The sequence below is a fragment of the Pongo pygmaeus genome, chromosome 23 (genome assembly GCF_028885625.2).
Source record: "Pongo pygmaeus isolate AG05252 chromosome 23, NHGRI_mPonPyg2-v2.0_pri, whole genome shotgun sequence".
NCBI classification, from domain to species: domain Eukaryota; kingdom Metazoa; phylum Chordata; class Mammalia; order Primates; family Hominidae; genus Pongo; species Pongo pygmaeus.
In genome coordinates this window covers 35,295,357-35,317,456 of record NC_085931.1, presented here as the reverse complement: position 1 = coordinate 35,317,456, position 22,100 = coordinate 35,295,357, and the positions used below count along the sequence as shown (strand labels likewise).

Sequence of the window (22,100 nt, the reverse complement as noted above, 5' to 3'; positions counted from 1 at the left end):
GGATACAGAATCAAAAACAACAACAAAAAAAATCAGCAGCATTTCTATATACCAATAATGGTCTGGTTGGGAAAGAAATTAAGAAGGCAATCCCATTTACAATAGCAACAACATGGAAAGATGTATGCCACAGAAGAAATTTTACCAAGGAGGTGAAAGATTTCTACAAGGAAAACTACAAAACACTGATGAAAATGTTTAAGAGGACAGAAAGAAATGGACAATCATTTCATGCTCGTGGAAGGAATTCATAGCATTAAAATGACCATACTGCCCGAAGCAGTCTAGAGATTCAATACAACCCCTACCAAAATACCAATGTCATCACTCACAGAACTGGAAAGTCCTAAAATTCATAAAAAAAGAACCAAAAAAGAGCTCAAAGACCCAAAGTCATGCTCAGCAAAAACAACAAAACTAGAGGCATCCCATTTCACTGCAAATTAGACTACAAAATTTTTGACAAGTGCATAGTAACCAAAATAGTATAATCCTAGCATAAAACTAGACACTTAGATCAATGGGACAGATGAGATAACCCAGAAAGACAGACACATATTCACAGCCAATTGGTCTTTGACAGAGCCGACAGAAACACACACTGGGGAAAGGACACCCTCTTCAATGAATGGTACTGGGAGGGTTGGATAGCCACATGCAGAAGAATGAAACTGGACCCTTATCTCTCAGCATATAGAAAAATCACCTCGAGATAGATTCCAGACGGAAATGTGAATGTTAAGATACAAAACTACAAAAATATTGGAAGGAAACATAGACACAACTCTTCTGGACCTCACTCTAGGAATTTATGATGGGCTCAAAAGCCCGACATGGAGAAGGATGAGCTGGAGGATGGCGCATTGGACTTGTGTCCAGCAGAACTCCTGACAGCGCATGAGGGAGCCTTAGAAGCCAGATTCCTCCTTGCTGTGCCCACGCGGGAAGTGGAGTTGCTAGGGTCAGAGGCCGGCCCAGACTTGCACGTGAAGCCTGCCTTGTTTGCAGTGGCACTGGATCCCCGACTTGCAATTGCAGGCGTCGGTTTAAATGGTCCCCCAGGGATGTGATGGAAAGTAAAGACAGAAGTGCCACCCAACAGAGTTGCTCCCCGTGCCAGGTCCCACGGTCACCATGGAAGTGCTCTGCCTGGGGGGCCCCCTGGGTGTTCAGGCCCCCTCATGCCCTATTTCCTTTGGTCCTTTCTCTTAAAAGATTTTCTTCTGACGGAATGCAGACGTGGATCCGACTCTACTCCGAATTACCGTGGGTGCGGCTGTAGGGCTAGAACTGGCTCCAGAAGTGCCAGGCTGTGGGCTTCTCATGCTTCCGTCCATGCTTGCAGCTGGGAAGGGGGCAGGAATCTGCCACATGACCTGGGCTGAGTACCAGAAATACCATTAGTAGAAAAAGGTGGTAGGAGGGGGATCTGAGGAGGAGAACGTGAGGGGGCCTGGTGGTCTGTGTTCCGTGCCAAACACGGGAGCTGTAGAGGGGGCCCCTGCAGCAGAAGCCAGGGGGGCCACTGGGCCCAGGCGGTCTTGGGACTTGTGTCTCTCCTGCTGTGCATCCATACTGGGTGCTTTACAGACAGCAGGCACACCAGAAGCCCCTGTTGTAAGTGAGGACAAAGTGTGGCAAGGCCATGAGGGTGTACAGTCCGAGATGGCCTTGGCCTCAGCCCGCAGTTCACTGTTGATGCGCTGGAATGCCGCCTCTTTCTCCAGGTCCAGGTCTTTAGCAGTGACCCGGAACCCCAGCTCCAAAGGAGGTGGCAGCATCAAAGGCTCCCCTCGCCTGCGTGGCAGCAGGGGAAACTTGCGTCTACGGGGCCTATTGGCCTGGGATCTGGGGGAGCCATTCCTGGGGGCGAGTGTCTGCCCTGGTGCTGTATCTGCCATCTTTTCACACTGGGTGTGACCCGAAGAGACAGCCTGAGGTCCGTCCTCACTCACTGTCTTTGAGGAACTGAGGGTCAGCTGGCACTGGGATGAAGCTGGCCCCCTTCTCCGCTTTAGCCCCGGGAGACCTCCCGTAGAGCTGTAGGAACTCGAGATGGCATTTCGCTTGGTGCACGAGCTCGTCCAGGAGGTCTGGGATCTCTGGTTATATCTGACTTCTGACCTCTGGGCACCTGCTGCAGCTGTGGCTGTGGCCCAGAAATGTGAAGGGCCTCCATCCACTCCATTCAGTAGTGACCCCGACATGGGGTTCAATGTGGAGGGGGGTGGGGCTGCTGAGGCAGCTGCAGGAGCAGAAGTGCCAGGCCTTGTTCTTCTGATGCCCGCATCCATCCTTGCAGCTGGGAAGGGGGCAGGAATCAGCGAGGTGACCTGGGCTGAGTCCCGGGAGTGGGAAGAGGTGGCAGGAAGGGGATCTGAGGAGGAGAACAGGGGGCCTGGTTGTCTGTGCTTCTTCCCAGACACAGGAGCTGTAGAGGGGACCTCTGCAGCAGAAGCTAGGGGAGCCACTGGGCCCAGGCAGTCTTGGGACTTGTGTCTCTCCTGCTGTGCATCCATACTGGGTGCTTCAGAGACAGCGGGCATACCAGAAGCCCCTGTTGCAAGTGAGGACAAAGCATGGGAAGGCCGTGACGGTGTACAGTCGGAGATGGCCTTGGCCTCAGCCCGCAGTTCACTGTTGATGCGCTGCAATGCCGCCTCCTTCTCCAGGTCCAGGTCTTCGGCAGTGACCCGGAACCCCAGCTCTAAGGGAGGTGGCAGCATCAGAGGATCCCCTTGCCTGCGTGGCAGCAGGGGAAGCTTGCGCTTACGGGGCATAGAGGCCTGGGATCTGGGGGAGCCATTCCTGAGGGCCAGTGTCTGCCCTGGTGCTATATCTGCTGTCTTTTCACACTGGGTGTGACTGGAAGAGACAGCCTGAGGTCCGTCCTCACTCACTGTCTTTGAGGAACCGAGGGTCAGCTGGCAGTGGGATGAGGCTGGCCCGCTCCTCTGCTTTATCCCCGGGAGGCCTCCCGTACAGCTGTAGGAGCTCGAGATGGCATTTCCTTCGGGGCACGAGCTCGTCCAGGAGGTCTGGGATCTCTGGTTATATCTGACTTCTGACCTCTGGGCACCTGCTGCAGCTGTGGCTGAGGCCCAGAAATGTGAAGGGCCTCCATCCACTCTATTCAGTAGTGACCCTGACGTGGGGTTCAATGTGGAGTAGGGAGGGGCTGCTGCGGCAGCTGCAGGAGCAGAAGTGTCAGGCCTTGTTCTTCTGATGCCCGCATCCATGCTTGCAGCTGGGAAGGGGGCAGGAATCAGCGAGGTGACCTGGGCTGAGTCCCGTGAGTGGGAAGAGGTGGCAGGATGGGGATCTGAGGAGTACAACAGGGGGCGTGGTGGTCTGTGCTTCTTCCCAGACACAGGAGCTGTAGAGGGGACCTCTGCAGCAGAAGCTAGGGGGGCCACTGGGCCCAGGCAGTCTTGGGACTTGTGTTTCTCCTGCTGTGCATCCATACTGGGTGCTTTAGAGAGAGCGGGCACACCAGAAGCCCCTGTTGCAAGTGAGGACAAAGTGTGGGAAGGCCGTGACAGTGTACAGTCCGAGATGGCCTTGGCCTCAGCCCGCAGTTCACTGTTGATGCGCTGGAATGCCGCCTCCTTCTCCAGGTCCAGGTCTTCAGCAGTGACCCGGAACCCCAGCTCTAAGGGAGGTGGCAGCATCAGAGGATCCCCTTGCCTGTGTGGTGGCAGGGGAAGCTTGCATTTACGGGGCCTAGAGGCCTGGGATCTGGGGGAGCCATTCCTGAGGGCCAGTGCCTGCCCTGGTGCTATATCTGCCATCTTTTCACACTGGGTGTGACCCAAAGAGACAGCCTGAGGTCTGTCCTCACTCACTGTCTTTGAGGAACTGAGGGTCAACTGACAGTGGGATGAGGCTGGCCCCCACCTCCGCTTTCGCCCCGGGAGGCCTCCCGTAGAGCTGTAGGAGCTCGAGATGGCATTGTGTTCGGGGCACGAGCTCGTCCAGGAGGTCTGGGATCTCTGGTTATATCTGACTTCTGACCTCTGGGCACCTGCTGCAGCTGTGGCTGCATCCCAGAAATGTGAAGGGCCTCCATCCACTCCATTCAGTAGTGACCCCGACGTGGGGTTCAATGTGGAGGGGGGAGGGGCTGCTGAGGCAGCTGCAGGAGCAGAAGTGCCAGGCCTTGTTCTTCTGATGCCCATATCCATGCTTGCAGCTGGGAAGGGGGCAGGAATCAGCGAGGTGACCTGGGCTGAGTCCTGGGAGTGGGAAGAGGTGGCAGGAAGGGGATCTGAGGAGGAGAACAGGGGGCCTGGTTGTCTGTGCTTCTTCCCAGACACAGGAGCTGTAGAGGGGACCTCTGCAGCAGAAGCTAGGGGGGCCACTGGACCCAGGCAGTCTTGGGACTTGTGTCTCTCCTGCTGTGCATCCATACTGGGTGCTTTAGAGACAGCGGGAACACCAGAAGTCCCTGTTGCAAGTGAGGACAAAGTGTGGGAAGGCCTTGACGGTGTACAGTCCGAGATGGCCTTGGCCTCAGCCCGCAGTTCACTGTTGATGCGCTGGAATGCCGCCTCCTTCTCCAGGTCCAGGTCTTTGGCAGTGACCCGGAACCCCAGCTCTAAGGGAGGTGGCAGCATCAGAGGATCCCCTTGCCTGTGTGGTGGCAGGGGAAGCTTGCGTTTACGGGGCATAGAGGCCTGGGATCTGGGGGAGCCATTCCTGAGGGCCAGTGTCTGCCCTGGTGCTATATCTGCTGTCTTTTCACACTGGGTGTGACCCGAAGAGACAGCCTGAGGTCCGTCCTCACTCACTATCTTTGAGGAACTGAAGGTCAGCTGGCAGTGGGATGAGGCTGGCCCCCTCCTCTGCTTTATCCCCAGGAGGCCTCCCGTAGAGCTCTGGGAGCTCGAGATGGCATTTTGTTCGGGACACGAGCTCGTCCAGGAGGTCTGGGATCTCTGGTTATATCTGACTGCTGACCTCTGGGCACCTGCTGCAGCTGTGGCTGTGGCCCAGAAATGTGAAGGGCCTCCATCCACTCCATTCAGTAGTGACCCCGACGTGGGGTTCAATGTGGAGGGGGGAGGGGCTGCTGAGGCAGCTGCAGGAGCAGAAGTGCCAGGCCTTGTTCTTCTGATGCCCGCATCCATGCTTGCAGCTGGGAAGGGGGCAGGAATCAGCGAGGTGACCTGGGCTGAGTCCCAGGAGTGGGAAGAAGTGGCAGGAAGGGGATCTGGGGAGGAGAACAGGGGGCCTGGTGGTCTGTGCTTCTTCCCAGACACAGGAGCTGTAGAGGGGACCTCTGCAGCAGAAGCTAGGGGGGCCACTGGGCCCAGGCAGTCTTGGGACTTGTGTCTCTCCTGCTGTGCATCCATACTGGGTGCTTTAGAGACAGTGGGCATAGCAGAAGCCCCTGTTGCAAGTGAGGACAAAGTGTGGGAAGGCCGTGACGGTGTACAGTCCGAGATGGCTTTGGCCTCAGCCCGCAGTTCACTGTTGATGCGCTGGAATGCCGCCTCCTTCTCCAGGTCCAGGTCTTCAGCAGTGACCCGGAACCCCAGCTCTAAGGGAGGTGGCAGCATCAGAGGATCTTCTTGCCTGTGTGGCAGTAGGGGAAGCTTGCGTTTACGGGGCCTAGAGGCCTGGGATCTGCAGGAGCCATTCCTGAGGGCCAGTGTCTGCCCTGGTGCTATATCTGCCGTCTTTTCACACTGGGTGTGACCCGAAGAGACAGCCTGAGGTCCGTCCTCACTCACTGTCTTTGAGGAACTGAGGGTCAGCTGGCAGTGGGATGAGGCTGACCCCCACCTCTGCTTTATCCCCGGGAGGCCTCCCGTAGGGCTGTAAGAGGTGGAGATGGCATTTTGTTTGGGGCACGAGCTCGTCCAGGAGGTCTGGGATCTCTGGTTATATCTGACTTCTGACCTCTGGGCACCTGCTGCAACTGTGGCTGTGGCCCAGAAATGTGAAGGGCCTCCATCCACTCCATTCAGTAGTGACCCCGAGGTGGGGTTCAATGTGGAGGGGGGAGGGGCTGCTGCGGCAACTGCAGGAGCAGAAGTGTCAGGCCTTGTTCTTCTGATGCCCGCATCCATGCTTGCAGCTGGGAAGGGGGCAGGAATGAGCGAGGTGACCTGGGCTGAGTCCCGTGAGTGGGAAGAAGTGGCAGGACGGGGATCTGAGGAGTACAACAGGGGGCCTGGTGGTCTGTGCTTCTTCCCAGACACAGGAGCTGTAGAGGGGACCTCTGCAGCAGAAGCTAGGGGGGCCACTGGGCCCAGGCAGTCTTGGGACTTGTGTTTCTCCTGCTGTGCATCCATACTGGGTGCTTTAGAGAGAGCGGGCACACCAGAAGCCCCTGTTGCAAGTGAGGACAAAGTGTGGGAAGGCCGTGACAGTGTACAGTCCGAGATGGCCTTGGCCTCAGCCTGCAGTTCACTGTTGATGCGCTGGAATGCCGCCTCCTTCTCCAGGTCCAGGTCTTCGGCAGTGACCCGGAACCCCAGCTCTAAGGGAGGTGGCAGCATCAGAGGATCCCCTTGCCTGTGTGGTGGCAGGGGAAGCTTGCGTTTACGGGGCCTAGAGGCCTGGGATCTGGGGGAGCCATTCCTGAGGGCCAGTGCCTGCCCTGGTGCTATATCTGCCATCTTTTCACACTGGGTGTGACCCAAAGAGACAGCCTGAGGTCTGTCCTCACTCACTGTCTTTGAGGAACTGAGGGTCAACTGACAGTGGGATGAGGCTGGCCCCCACCTCCGCTTTCGCCCCGGGAGGCCTCCCGTAGAGCTGTAGGAGCTCGAGATGGCATTTTGTTCAGGGCACGAGCTCGTCCAGGAGGTCTGGGATCTCTGGTTATATCTGACTTCTGACCTCTGGGCATGGAGGTCTCTCTGCAGAGTCCCGGGACTGGGCACAAAGGGAGAGAGGCCTCCGTTGTCCCGCCGGGGCCGAAATGCAGACCGTGCATCCCCGGTGACCTTGGGGACCCTTCTCTGATCATCAAGATTCTCTTGGATTCTAGGGTCCTTGTCCTGCTCAGGCATCCCTGCCCCGCTCTCCTTGAGAGCGCTCAATACTATCTTCCCTGGCCACAAGTCTGGGGACCGCCGGCTGTTGTGGGCCCCAAAGGGGTGACTACCTGCTCCTGGGTGCCACAGAGAGTCCTTGTGTTCAGTGGAGTGGCTGAGCTAGGGGACCCCCTGGAATTCGGCGCACGCAGCACTGACTTGCTGTGGTACCTGTGCAATCAAATTGAAGGCAGAATCACCGGGAAGGAACACAGGTCTTGCAGGATCACAGAAAACCTTCTTAGAGTTGTCTTGACACCACTGATGCCAAGTGTCCGGGTGCTTGTAGGATGGCCTGCCACTCAGTCCAGGGGCAGGAGCAACGGGGAGATCCTACAAGCAAAGTGAACTGGGGGATGGGCTGAACGGACTCCAGGCAACTGAGCCCTACTAGCAGGTCCTCAGCCTGGGCCCCGACAGGAATGAGGGGCACAGAGTGCCCAGGTAACCGCTCCTGGGAGGAGTGGGGAACCGTCGGATGCTTGAACGCTGGAGAGCTGGACTCTGAGCGTCCTCATGGAGCTGCCAACTCAGCCGAAGTCTAAGCCAGCAGTTCCTTCTGTTGCCGGGCAACGCGCCTTCTAAACCTGAGGGAGTGGGTGCGTGAGCTCATAATGGCCCCAGTGACGGAACGACCTTAAGGGTTCCGTTGAGATGGAGTTTCGCTCTTGTCCCCCAGGCTGGAGTGCAATGGCGCGATCTCAGCACGTGCTGAGACCCAGGCACAAAGGTCGCGGGAAGAACAGGTGCCCACAATGGCTGCAGATCTGCCCAGGGATCACTGAAGATTCCTGCTCTCCTGCAGAGGTGGAGATTGCAGTGAGCTGAGATCGCAGCATTGCACTCCAGCCAGGGCAAGAAGACCAAAACTCCGTCTCAAAATAAAAAAAAAAGAAAAAGAAAAAAAAAGAGGCCGAGCGTGGTGGCTTATGCCTATAATCCTAGCACTTTGGGAGGTCGGGGCGGACGGATCAGGAGATCAGGAGTTGGAGACCAGCCTGGCCAACATAGCGAAACCCCATCTCTACTAAAACTACAAAAAATTAGCCGGGCGTGGTGGCGGGCGCCTGTAGTCCCAGCTACTCCGGAGGCTGAGGCAGGAGAATGGCATGAACTTGGGAGGCGAAGCTTGCAGTGACCCGAGATCTCGCCACTGCACTCCAGCTGGGGTGACAGTGCGAACCTCCATCTCAAAAAGAGAGAGAAAGAGAGAGAGAGAGACAGAGAGAAAAGGTTTATTAATTTAATGCACTTTTATGCCCGTGTTCTTCAATTTGCTTAGGAAACACCCACAAGAGAGCTGGGACTGTGGCCCTGATTGTGGACATGAAATATATGGTTTCTTGCAAAAAATAGACACTGAATAATTACGATTTAGTTGAGCTAGAAATCCATTTGGTTTCTTCCATATGTTTCCAAAATTTTCATCCTTTTCTTTTAATTTAGAGATGGAGTTTCGCTCTTGTCCCCCAGGCTGGAGTGCAATGGCGCGATCACAGCACCTGCTGGCAATGGCGGGAGGCTGGGGGACGCTCGCGGGATAGGTACTGGAAGGAGAGGCACCCACACAAAAGTCATGGGATGACCAGGAGCCCACAATGACTGCAGATCCGCCAGTGGATCGCTGAAGATTCCTGCTCTCCTGCTGAGGCAGGGGTTGTAGTGAACTGAGATCGCACCATTGCACTCTAGCCTGGGCAACAAGAGCGAAACTCCATCTCACACACACACACACCAAAAAAAACCACACACACACAAAGAAAAGGAAAAGTAGTGGCCAGGTGTGGGGGCTCACGCATCCCAGCACTTTGGGAGGTCGGGGCAGGCGAATCACGAGATCAGGAGCTGGAGACCAGCCTGGCCAACATAGTGAAATCCTGTCTCTACTAAAAATACAAAAATTAGCCAGATATGGTGGCTCACACCTGTAGTCCCAGCTACTTGTGTGGCCGAGGCAGGAGAATCACTTGAACCCAGGAGGCGGCGGTTGTGGTGGGCCGAGATGGCACCACTGCACTCCAGACTGGGCAACAGAGCGAGACTCTGTCTTAAAACAAATTTTAAAAAAGAGGGTTATTAATTTAATGCACTTTTATGACTGTGTCTTCAATTTGCTTAGGAACTAGAAATCCATTTGGTTTCTTCCATATTTTTCCAAGCTTTTCATCTTTTTTTCTTTTTTTGAGACAGAGTTTCCCTCTTCTCCCCCAGGCTGGAGTGCAATGGCACGATCTCAGCTCACTGCAACCTCCGCCTCCTGGGTTCAAGCGATTCTCCTGCCTCAGCCTCCTTAGTAGCTGGGATTACAGGCATGAGCCACCAGGTCTGGCTAATTTTTGTGTTTTTAATACAGACAGGGTTTCACCATCTTGCACAGGCTGACCTCGGACTCCTAACGTCAAGACGGAGTTTAGTAGAAACTCCGTCTCTACTACAAATACAAAAATGGCCAGGCGTGGTGGCTCACCTCTGTAATCCCAGCACTTTGGGAGGCTGAGGCATGCGGATCACCTGAGGTCGGGAGTTCGAGACCAGCGTGACCAACATGGAGAAACCCCATCTCTACTAAAAATACAAAATCAGCCTGGCCTAATGGTGCATGCCTGTAATCCCAGCCACTCAGGAGGCTGAGGCAGGAGAATTGCTTGAACCCAGGAGTTGGAAGTTGTGCTGAGCTGAGATTGCGCCATTGTACTCCAAGCTGGGCAACAAGAGTGGAACTCCATCTCAAAACAAAACAAAACAAAAATTAGCTGGGTGTGGTGGCAGGTGCCTGTAATCCCAGCTATTGGGGAGGCTGAGGCATGAGAATCGCTTGAACCTGGGATGTGGAGGTCACAGTGAGCCAAGATCAGGCCACTGCACTCCAGCCTGGGCGACAGAGTGAGACTCAATCTCAATAAATAAATAAATACACAATATTAAGACAAAAATCACAAGGACACTACATAAACCATGTTATGCCAGTGATTTTTTAAAATATCAAAACAGTTTTATAGAAAAATATAACTCAGGCCAGGTGGGGTGGCTATCGCCTATAATCCCAGCACTTTGGGAGGCCGAGGTTGGCAAATCACCTGACGTCAGGAGTTCGAGACCAGCCTGGCCAATATAGTAAAACCCCAACTCTACTAAAAATACGAAAATTAGCTGGGTGTGGTGGCACACGCCTGTAAACCCAGCTGCTCGGGAGCCTGAGGCGGGAGAATCACTTGAACCTGGGAGGCGGAGATTGCGGTGAGCCGAGATGGGGTGACTGCAGTCTAGCCTGGGCAACAGAGAAATTTCATCTCAAAAGAAAAATACAACTTCATAAAAACGAAGTAGGAAGAAAGAGAAAAGTTTGTCTAGATCTAGAACCGTTAAAGGAATTGAATGTTTATTTTAAAATCTGTATCCCATCCCGTCAAAAATCTCACAAAAAACAAAACCAAAGAAAAGCACCTGGCCCAGATGATTTTATAGATAAGTCCAGGAAACATTAAAAAGAACAGAAAGTCTATCTTCTACAGAATTTTTAAAATATAATTTATTTATTTATTTATTTTTGAGAGGAAGTCTCCCTCTGTAGCCCAGACTGGAGCGCAGTGGTGTGATCTCTGCTCACCGCAACCTCCGCCTCCCAGGTTCAAGCAGTTCTCCTGCCTCAGCCTCCACAGTAGCTAGGATTACAGGTGTGCCTGGCTAATTTTTTGTATTTTTAGTAGAGACGGGATTTCACCACGTTAGCCAGGGTGTTCTCGTACTCCTGACCTCAGGTAATCTGCCCGCCTCGGCCTCCCAATGTGCTAGGATTACAAGCACGACCCACAGTACCTGGCCTACATAATCTTTTTTTTTGGTGATGGAGTCTCGCTCTGTCGTCCAGGCTGGAGTGCAGTGGCGCGATCTCGGCTCACTGCAAGCTCCGCCTCCCGAGTTCACGCCATTCTGCTGCTTCAGCCTCCCGAGTAGCTGAGACTACAGGCGCCCGCCACCACGCTCAGCTAATTTTTTGTATTTTTAGTAGAGACGGGGTTTCACCGTGTTAGCCAGGGTGGTCTCAACCCCTGTCCTCATGATTCGCCCACCTTGACCTCCTAAAGTGCTGGGATTACAGACAAAAGGCACCGCACACGACCCCAGCCTACATAATCTTCCAGAAAAAGAAGCAAATGGAATTCTCCCCAACTCACTGTGAATTTAGTATAGGCTTAAAACCAAACCAGACATAAATAGTACAAGGAGGCAAAAGTATAGACTAACTTCTTATGGACATATATGCAAAAATGCTAAATAAAATATTAGCAAATAATCCAGCAATGGATTAAACATGTATCATGACCAAGTTGGGGTTTTCCTAAGAGACTAAGATGATGTAATAAAAGAAAAAACTATTAAAGTAGTACAAACTATCAAAGGAAAAAACCTGTATGATCATTGCAACGGGTTCATTTGTGACATAATACAATTTTTTTCTTTTTTTTAAAGTCTTTTTGGCTGTAAGTTCATTCAATGCAAAATAATCCTCTCCAATTTTACTGAGGTGGCTGACGGCGTCCACGACCACATCTGCCTCTAAACTGGAATTCAGTTGCTGACCCAGCCCCAGCCTCGGCTTTCTTGTCGGCACCAGGGGGCACAGCACTCCCTCTGTAGGTATCTCTGTCGGCTTCCCCTCTTGTGAGTCTTGCAGGTCGCTCACCCTCCAGACCTTTAGACTGAGGCCTGCCAGTCCCTGGATGGCTGCGGCGTAGGGTGGCAGGCACAATCTCCAGGGGCAGATGAAGGTAATCATGGAGATACTGGATACCCTCATTGGTAAGGTACCCGTGGAAAAGTCTCCAGGCAAACTGTTCCTTCACGTAGTAGCCTCGGGACTACACGACATGAAGGCGGGGCACATTCTTTTTTTTTTTTTTTTTTTGAGATGAGTCTCACTCTGTCACCCAGACTGGAGTGCAGGGGTGCAATCTCGTCTCACTGCAACCTCCGCCCCCTGGGTTCAAGCAATTCTCCTGCCTTGGCCTCCCGACTAGCTGGGATTACAGGTGTCTGCCACCGCGCCTGGCTAATATTTTTGTATTTTTAGTAGACACGGAGTTTCACCATCTTGGCCAGGCTGGTCTTGAACTCCTGACCTCGTGATCCGCCCGCCTCGGCCTCCCAAAGTGCTGGGATTACAGGCGTTAGCCACCACGCCTGGCCGGGCACATTCTTGTCTGCCAGCTCCAGGTGCTTAGGCATGTGGACATCCTTCTTGACCACTGTGACTTCCTCTTTAAAAAGGAGTTCATAAATGGCAATCCGGTTTCTCTTAGGCATCAGCATTCTGGGGAGGAGCAGCCACTAAGGCGGCAGGGTGGCCCGGATGGGGGCCGATGGAACTCGAACTCCACCAGAATTTCTTTAATATTTTATATATATACATATATACACACACAGATATCTATATACACATATATGTATATATGGGTATATACATGTACATACATATATGTATATATGGGTATATACATATACATACATATGTGTATATATGTGTATATACATATACATACATATGTGTATATATGTGTATATATGTGTATATACATATACATACATATGTGTATATATGTGTATATATGTGTATATACATATACATACATATGTGTATATATGTGTATATACACATACATACATATGTGTATATATGTGTATATACACATACATACATATGTGTATATATGTGTATATACACATACATACATATGTGTATATATGTGTATATACACATACATACATGTGTGTATATATGTGTATATACACATACATACATATGTGTATATATGTGTATATACACATACATATGTGTATACAGGTGTGTATATACATATACATATGTGTATACAGGTGTGTATATACATATACATATGTGTATACAGGTGTGTATATACATATACATATGTGTATACAGGTGTGTATATACATATACATATGTGTATACAGGTGTGTATATACATATACATATGTGTATACAGGTGTGTATATACATATACATATGTGTATACAGGTGTGTATATACATATGTGTATACAGGTGTGTATATACATATACATATGTGTATACAGGTGTGTATATACATATACATATGTGTATACAGGTGTGTATATACATATACATATGTGTATATAGGTGTGTATATACATATACATATACGTATATGTACATACGTGTATATACATATACGTATGCGTATATGTACATACGTGTGTATACATATACATATATGTACATACGTGTGTATACATATACATATATGTACATACGTGTGTATACATATACATATACGTATATGTGTGTGTATACACATACATATACGTATATATGTGTGTATATACACACACATATATGTATATATGTGTGTGTATATACACATACATATATATGTATATATGTGTATATACACACATATGTATATATGCGTGTGTATATACATATACATATGTGTATATATGTATATATGTATATACATATATGTATATGTGTACATATGTATATATGTATATACACATATGTATATGTGTATACACACACGTGTATATACGTGTATATACACACACGTGTGTGTATACATACATGTATATATGTGTATATACATATACGTATATATGTATATGTGTTTATATACATATTCATATATGTATACGAGTGTATATACATATACATATATGTATACGTGTGTGTACAGATACATATGTGTATATGTGTGTATATACATATGCATATATATGTATTTGTGTATATATACATATATGTGTGTATATACATATACATATACGTATATGTCTGTATATACATATACGTATATGTCTGTATATACATATACGTATATGTCTGTGTATATACATATACGTATATGTGTGTGTATATACATATACGTATATGTGTGTGTATATACATATACGTATATGTGTGTATATACATATATGTATATGTGTGTATATACATATATGTATATCTGTGTATATACATATATGTGTATCTGTGTACATACGTATATATGTATATGTGTATATACATATACGTATATGTATATGTGTGTGTATATACATATACGTATATGTGTGTGTATATACATATACGTATATGTGTATGTGTGTATATACATATACGTATGTGTATGTGTGTATGTACACATACACGTATGTGTGCATGTGTGTATGTACACATACACGTATGTGTGCATGTGTGTATGTACACATACACGTATGTGTGCATGTGTGTATGTACACATACACGTATGTGTGCATGTGTGTATGTACACATACACGTATGTGTGCATGTGTGTATGTACACATACACGTATGTGTGCGTGTATGTACACATACACGTATGTGTGCATGTGTGTATGTACACATACACGTATGTGTGTGTGTATGTACATATACACATGTGTGTGTGTATGTACATATACACATGTGTGTGTATGTGTGTATGTACATATACACATATGTGTGTATGTGTGTATGTACATATACACATATGTGTGTATGTGTGTATGTACAGATACACATATGTGTGTATGTGTGTATGTACAGATACATATATGTATGTTGCTCGCCTATTTTTTTGTCTGTTCCCTTATGCACCGGGAGTGCCAGGAGGACAGGGCTTTGTGTTTTCCTCACCAGTGTCTGGCTCATGCAGAGCACAGTCCTTGGCACACGGTAAACACGCTGAGGAGAACCTTTGGGACTAGCGGACTCTCAACATCATTCCGCTGGGCCCATTGGGGCCTCTGAAGGGACCCGCCTTGCCAGGCTCCAGCCCAAGGCCTAACGCATGCGCACCGGCTGGCCGGCTACTTTTTTCTTGACCGGCCAAGTGGCACGGCGCCTGCGCGACCCAGTGCCCAGACGGACGCGAGCTGGAGATGGGGGAAGGGGAGGGGGTGGGGCGTGGGGGGGGACAGCGGCGCCTGCGCAGTGAAGGAATATAGGCGGGGCCTCCACGGCGCCTGCGCAGACGGCCGCAGCCCTGCTGGGCGCGAAGGGGCAGGCCAAGGGCGGGGGCCGCAAGGGAGGCAGGGCGGGCCCGGCAAGCAGCGCTGTGGGGTTGGCTGCTTCCCTGAGGCCGGACTCAAGGGGTCTCGGCTGAGCCACCGGGTGAGCTTACTGCCCAGCTCAAACCAGGAGATTGCGAGGGAGCGATGCGGTGCCGCGCGGTAAGAGCCACCGCCGGGTTCCCGCAGTGTTCGCTGGCGGGTTGGTTTATCGCCTCAGCGCCGCCCGCGCGCCGCGCCCGGGCATCCCCGCAGATCCCGGCAGGCCCGGCGCCTGTGCCGTCCCTGCTCCTGGGCCCCTCCAGTGTGTCCCGCGCCTGCGCCTTTCCCTTCCCGCGCCGTCCTCGTTCTGGGCTTCGGGGCTCCTGGGACAACCCGCAGGCTTCGCTGTCGAGACCCACGGGCCTTCGTCCCTTGATGTTGGGGTTCAGCTGGTTTTGGGATCCCGCTTGCGGCTTGTCTGTGTGCAGACAGGCCGGGTACGACCCTCATGCTTGCCTTTCCCGTGCTCCTGTAGAGGCTGGGGCTACCGCCCCATCGTCCGGGTCCGTTGCCTGGGGCGGGGACAGCGTTGTTCGGTGGCCCCGAGGGCGCAGCGCGGAGGAGCAGGGGCCACAGGCGGCGGACCCCGGGCCTGCTGCAGGTGCTGCTTCTGCTGTGGCCGGCGCCCGAGGCCGACGGAATGTCCTTTCTTCTTGAGACGTGGTTAATTGCATCAGGTTGGATGTGAATAATCCGGTACCTGTCTGAGGACGTTTTGCGTTTCCAGGAATTTGGTAATTATGTTACCTTAAGTAGTTAAGTCTAAGACATCATAATCACGGCACGTTGGGCAAGCTGCCCTGGAGATGACGAAAAGAAATCAGTTTCCAGTAGTTTTAGCCCATTTACAGAACATGCAAAAATTCTGTGATCATTCAAATGCAGGGAACAGTGATTTGTTGATGTCCTTGATCATTTGTCCGATGTACCCAAAGGGCGAGGAAAAGATTCCCGTGAATACAGCCCAGGTGATTTCAGGGAACAGTGTTTTCTTTTGTCAAAAGAGCCTCTTAAGCCATTGATAATATTTCCCAAGCTTATAACAGATACAAGCCTTTAAAAAATGACATTTGCTGTCACCCAGTAGGACACATCTTGAGATGAAATCGGAGCTGTAGGCTTTGTAGACAACAGCAGTCATTTCTGGTGGCTTCGGGGAGTGGAGGGGGACTGCAATTTTGCCAATGTGGGTGATACCAAAGGGACTATAGTAATTTTTTCTTCGTAATTAAAAACCAGGCCAGGCGCGGTGCCTCATGTCTGTAATCCCAGCACTTTGGGAGGCCAGGGCGGGAGGATCACCTGAAGTCAGGAGTTCAAGACCAGTCTGACCAACATGGTGACATCCTGTCTCTACTAAAAATACAAAAAGCACGCTCCTGTAATCCCAGCTACTCAGGAGGGTGAGGATGTCCTTTCTGTTTGTTAGTTTTCCTTCTGACAGTCAGGACCCTCAGCTGCAGGTCTGTTGGAGTTTGCTGGAGGTCCACTCCAGACCCTGTTTGCCTGGGTATCAGCAGCAGTTGCTGCAGAACAGCGGATATTGGTGAACTGCAAATGCTGCTGCCTGATGATTCTGCTGGAAGTTTTGTCTCAGAGGAGTACCCGGCTGTGTGAGGTGTCAGTCTGCCCCTACTGGGGGGTGCCTCCCAGTTAGGCTACTCGGGGGTCATGGACCCACTTGAGGAGGCAGTCTGCCCGTTCTCAGATCTCAAGCTGCGTGCTGGGAGAACCACTACTCTCTTCAAAGCTGTCAGACAGGGACATTTAAGTCTGCAGAGGTTACTCCTGCCTTTTGTTTGTCTGTGCCCTGCCCCCAGAGGTGGAGCCTACAGAGGCAGGCAGGCCTCCTTGAGCTGTGGTGGGCCTCACCCAGGTAGAGCTTCCCAGCTGCTTTGTTTACCTACTCAAGCCTCTGCAATGGTGGGCGCCCCTCCCCCAGCCTCGCTGCCACCTTGCAGTTTGATCTCAGACTGCTGTGCTAGCAGTGAGCGAGGCTCCATGGGCATAGGACCCTCTGAGCCAGGTGCAGGATATAATCTCCTGGTGTGCCGTTTGTTAAGCCCGTTGGAAAAGCACAGTATTAGGGTGGGAGTGACCCAATTTTCCAGGTGCCGTCTGTCACCCCTTTCTTTGACTAGGAAAGGGAATTCCCTGACCCCTTGCACTTCCCGGGTGAGGCGATGCCTCGCCCTGCTTCAGCTCACACACGGTGCACTGCACCCACTGTCCTGCACCCTCTGTCCGGCACTCCTCAGTGAGATGAACCTGGTACCTCAGTTGGAAATACGGAAATCACCATCTTCTGCGTCGCTCATGCTGGGAGCTGTAGACTGGAGCTGTTCCTATTCAGCCATCTTGGCTCTGGACCCTTTTTTTTTTTTTTTTTTTTTTTTTTTGAGATGGAGTTTTGCTCTTGTCATTCAGGCTGGAGTGAAGTGCAATGCTGCAGTCTTGGCTCACTGCAGCCTCCACCTCCCGGTTCAAGAGGTTCTCCTGCCTCAGGCTCCCGAGTAGCTGGGACTACCCACGTATGCCACCATGCCCGGCTGATTTTTGTGTTATTAGTAGAGATGGGGTTTCACCATGTTCTCCAGACTGGTCTCAAACTCCTGACCTTAGGTGATCCACCCACCTCAGCCTCCCAAAGTGCTGGGATTACAGGCATGAGCCACCGTGCCTGGCCCATTATATCATTCTTATGTGTTTGCTTCCTCATAGCTTAGCTTTGGTATATAACTGTTTTGAAATAATCATCCTACTAGGATCAGTGATAAGGGTGACACTAGTCTGAGGCTGGACAGGCCACTCCTGGGCAGATGTCTTTGCAGAAGTATTTTTTGTGTAAGGTTGTGATGGCCTTTGTGTAATGTTGTGAGTTGTTTTTTTTGAGGCAGGGTCTTGCTCTATCACCTGGGCTGGAGTGCAGTGGCACTGTCAAGGCTCACTGTAGCCTCAGCCTCCTGGACTGAAGCGGTCCTCTCACCTCAATCCTCTCACCTCAGCCTCCCAAAGTGCTGGGATTACAGGCATGAGCCACTGCACCCAGCCGAGAATGGGGCACTTGTGCACGAGAGTCCTCTCTTCATGGCCTTTTCCTGGCTCTATTTTTCAGAGTTGTTTTTTGTTTTTTTGTTTTGTTTTGAGATGGAGTCTTGCTCTGTTGCACAGGCTGGAGTGCAGTGGCAGAATCTCGGCTCACTGCAACCTCCACCTCCTGGGTTCAAGCAATTCTCCCGCCTCAGCCTCCCTAGTAGCTGGGATTACAGGCACCCGCCATCATGCCCGGATAACTTTTGTATTTTTGTAGAGATGGGGTTTCACCATGTTAGTCAGGCTGGTCTCGAACTCCTGACCTCAGGTAATCCACCCACCTCGGCCTCCCAAAGTGCTGGGACTACAGGTGTGAGCCACTGTGCCTGGCCGCAGCTGTATTTTGACAATTTTCACAGCCTCTTCCCACTTCCAGTGGCTGCCAGCATTCCTTGGCTTGTGGCTGCCTCACTCCAGTCTCTGTCTCCATAGTCATACTGGTTTCTCCTCTGCTCTGTGTGTCCCCTCCTCTGTGTGTCAGTCTTACAAGGACACTGTGATCACATTCAGGGCACATCTAGATAATCCAGCATCATCTCCTCCTCTCAAAATCTTTAATATACTTTAGGCCGGGTGCAGTGGCTCATGCCTGTAATCCCAGCACTTTGGGAGGCTAAGGAGGGTGGATCACTTGAGGTCAGGAGTTGGAGACCGGCCTGGCCAACACAGTAAAACACCATCTCTACTAAAAATACAAAAATTAGCCGGGCATGGTGGTGCATGCCTGTAGTCCTAGCTACTCAGGAGGCTGAGGCAGGAGAATCGCTTCAACCTGGAAGGTGGAGATTGCAGTGAGCCAAGATCGCGCCACACACTCCAGCCTGGGTGATAGAGCAAGACTCCCTCTCAAAAAAAAAAAAAAAAAAAAAATGCAAATAAGGCCAGGCATGGTGGCTCACACCTGTGATCCCAGCACTTTGGGAGGCCAAGGCAGGCAGATCACTTGAGGCCAGGAATTCAAGGCCAGCCTGAACAACACGGTGAAACCTTGTCCCTACTAAAAGTACAAAAAAATTAGCTGGGCAGGGTGGCGAACGCCTGTAGTCTCAGGAGACTGAGGCACAAGAATCACTGGAACCTGGGAGGCAGAGGTTGCAGTGAGCTGAGACTATGCCATTGCACTCCAGCCTGGGCAACAGAGTGAGACTCTGTCTCAAAAAAAAAAAAAAAAAAAAAAAAAAAATCTTTAACATACTTTTCCACTTAAGGTATTAGTCACTCTTGTGTTGTATAAGGTAATATCCACAGGTTTTGGGAATTAGGTTTTATCCACAGGTTTTGGGAACATGTGGCTATTGAGGTCTTGACATATGACTAGGATAACTTAATGTATTTAGTTTAATTAAAAAAAATTTTTTTTTGAGACAGCCTCACTCCGTTGCCCAGGCTGGAGTGCAGTGGTGTAATCACAGCTCACTGCTCAACCTCCTGGGCTCAAACCATCCTCCCTCCTCAGCCCCGCAAGTAGCTGGAACCACAGGCATGCGCCACCACACGTGGCTAATATTTAGACTTTTTGTAGAGACTGGGTCTCACTGGTTGTCTAGGGTGGTCTTGAACTCCTGGGCTCAAGTGATCCTCCTGCCTCGACCTCCCAAAGTGCTGGGATTACAGACCTGAGCTGCCATGTGCAACCTGGTTTAATTTAATTTTACATACATACATTTATTTATTTATTTAAGATAGGGTCTCACTCTGTCACCCAAGCTGGAGTGCTGTGGTGCAAACACAGCTCACTGCAGCTTCGACCTCCAGGGCTCAAGCAGTCCTCCCACCTCAGCTTCCCAAGTAGCTGGGAGCACAGGTGTGTTCCACCATGCTTGGCTAATTTTTGTACTTTTTGTAGAGATGGGGTCTTGCTATGTTTCCCAGGCTGGTCTTGAACTCCTAGGCTCAAGCAGTCCTCCCACTTCAGTTTCCCAAAGTGCTGGGATGACAGGCATGAGCCAGTGCGCCTGGCCCAAAGTCATATTTTTACTTCTAATGTAGTTTAGCCTTAAGACTGTACCAGCAGATAGAGACGGAAAAGTAAGAAAAATTGAATATCAGATTACATTTATAAATAAAGCAGTTACTAATTAATATGTTGTTTTTTTAAACCTCCTTTTTAATTCTGGGTTATGTCATTCCCTGGCTGTCTTTACCCTAGCATCAGTGAGTCCTGCAGTCACTATAACCCCCTGCGAGGATAGATATTTTGGTCACCATCAAGTGGATCTTTATTTTTTATCTAACATTTACAATTCTGCCAGTTCTGACTCTTAAATTCTCTTTGCCTTGAATCCCAGGATCCACCTCTGATGTTCAGTGAAGACTACCAGAAAAGTCTGCTAGAGCAGTACCATCTGGGTCTGGATCAAAAACGCAGAAAATACGTGGTTGGAGAGCTCATCTGGAATTTTGCCGATTTCGTGACTAACCAGTGTAAGCGGCAGTTTGGCTCATGGGATAATGTACCCATCCTCATTTTTTCAGGTTGCCTTGCCCATTCTGGACACTTTGGTTGTAAGAATATTGGAAACAAAGCGAGGAGCTGGTTTAATCCATGTAGGTTGCATTGAGGATTTCCTAGGAAAAGTAAGTTGTGCTTAGGAAGTAGGAAAGCAGTCAGGCCCCCGCTTCCCAAATACGGTCAAAAAGCAAACAGGAGAGTCTGCTATAGTGAGATGGAAATGGCTAGCTTGCCTTTTTCTTGTCTATTTCATAGCCAAGGAGGAAGGAAAAACTGGACCTCATTATGAATGTGCTTTTGGGATACACTCTATTCCAAAGGAGGGTACAAAGCCTGAGAAGCTTAAGGTATTTCAGTCTGTTTTATATTACTCATTTGCGAAAAGCAGGCTCATCGAATACTGGTGAGTTTCAACGTGTCTTGAATATGGCAGCATTTAAAAGTCTTCAGACCAGGCACGGTGGCTCATGCCTGTAATCCCAGCACTTTGGGAGGCCAAGGTGGGAGGATCACTTGAGGCCAGGAGTTCGAGACCAGCCTGTTCAGCGTAGCAGGACACCCATCTCTACAAAAACTAAACAGATTAGCTAGGTGTGGTGGTGTGTGCCTGTAGTCCTAGCTGCTTGGGAGTCTGAGGCAGGCGGATAGCCTGAACACAGGAGTTGGAGGCTGCAGTGAGCTATGATTACACCACTGCACTTGAGCCTGGGCAACAGAGTGAGACCTGTCTTTAAAAAAAAAAAAAAAGGAGCTGGGCACGGTGGCTCACGCCTGTAATCCCAGCACTTTGGGAGGCTGAGGCGGGCGGATCATGAGGTCAGGAGATCAAGACCATCCTGGCTAACACAGTGAAACCCTGTCTCTACTGAAAATACAAAAAAAATTAGCTGGGCGTGGTGGCAGGTGCCTGTAGTCCCAGCTGCTCGGGAGGCTGAGGCAGGAGAATGGTGTGAACCTGGGAGTTGGAGCTTGCAGTGAGCCGAGATTGCGCCACTGCACTCCAGCCTGGGCGACAGAGTGAGACTGCTTCTCAAAAAAAAAAACAAAAACAAAAAAACAAGAAAAGGGTCTTCAAAGGCAATAGGATCTGTGCTCTCACGTAGAATGGATGAGGGGCTGTCAAGTTAGCAATGAATGTTTCCCATTTCTTCTTAGTTTATGGACTTATCGTAAACTCAGGATGGCAGTTTGGTGGGTTGGAGAAGGATATGGTGATAGCGGGAGTTAAAATACATTACTTATAGGGGAAGACAGGCTTTTGAAAGGTTAAGGCTTAAAAGTGAGAATGGAAAAGGGATGAATGAATGAACATGATGAGGTGAGAGGGAAGAGGTAAAGGGAAAAGGAGAACAAGAAACTCTTCTCTGCGTGGCACCTGGGATGAATGGTTTCTGGGGGCATCCCTGATGGCAGTTTTGTGGAGAGGTGCAAAGCTTTATGT

General features: G+C 50.3%; 3 protein-coding genes across 3 annotated transcripts; all 3 read right to left on the bottom strand.

Annotated features, from left to right (window-relative positions):
• Positions 1-795: 795 nt before the first annotated feature.
• Positions 796-4,565, bottom strand: LOC129023152 (putative POM121-like protein 1-like). Its single transcript, XM_054469688.2, has one exon. It carries the CDS (start codon positions 4,407-4,409, stop codon positions 1,401-1,403), a length of 3,009 nt encoding a protein of 1,002 aa, XP_054325663.2. The 5' UTR covers positions 4,410-4,565; the 3' UTR covers positions 796-1,400.
• A 50-nt stretch (positions 4,566-4,615) lies between these two features.
• On the bottom strand, positions 4,616-8,624 carry LOC129023147 (putative POM121-like protein 1). Its single transcript, XM_063662939.1, is given in 5 exon segments — positions 4,616-4,632; positions 5,438-5,897; positions 5,900-5,968; positions 5,970-7,166; positions 8,595-8,624. Coding segments are annotated over 5 exon segments (1,773 nt in total).
• A 2,939-nt stretch (positions 8,625-11,563) lies between these two features.
• Positions 11,564-12,356, bottom strand: LOC129023003 (small ribosomal subunit protein eS10-like). Its single transcript, XM_063662938.1, has 2 exons — positions 12,240-12,356; positions 11,564-11,905 (listed from the first exon to the last, which is right to left on the bottom strand). Exons 1-2 carry the CDS (start codon positions 12,354-12,356, stop codon positions 11,564-11,566), a joined length of 459 nt encoding a protein of 152 aa, XP_063519008.1.
• Between the last annotated feature and the right edge of the window lie 9,744 nt (positions 12,357-22,100).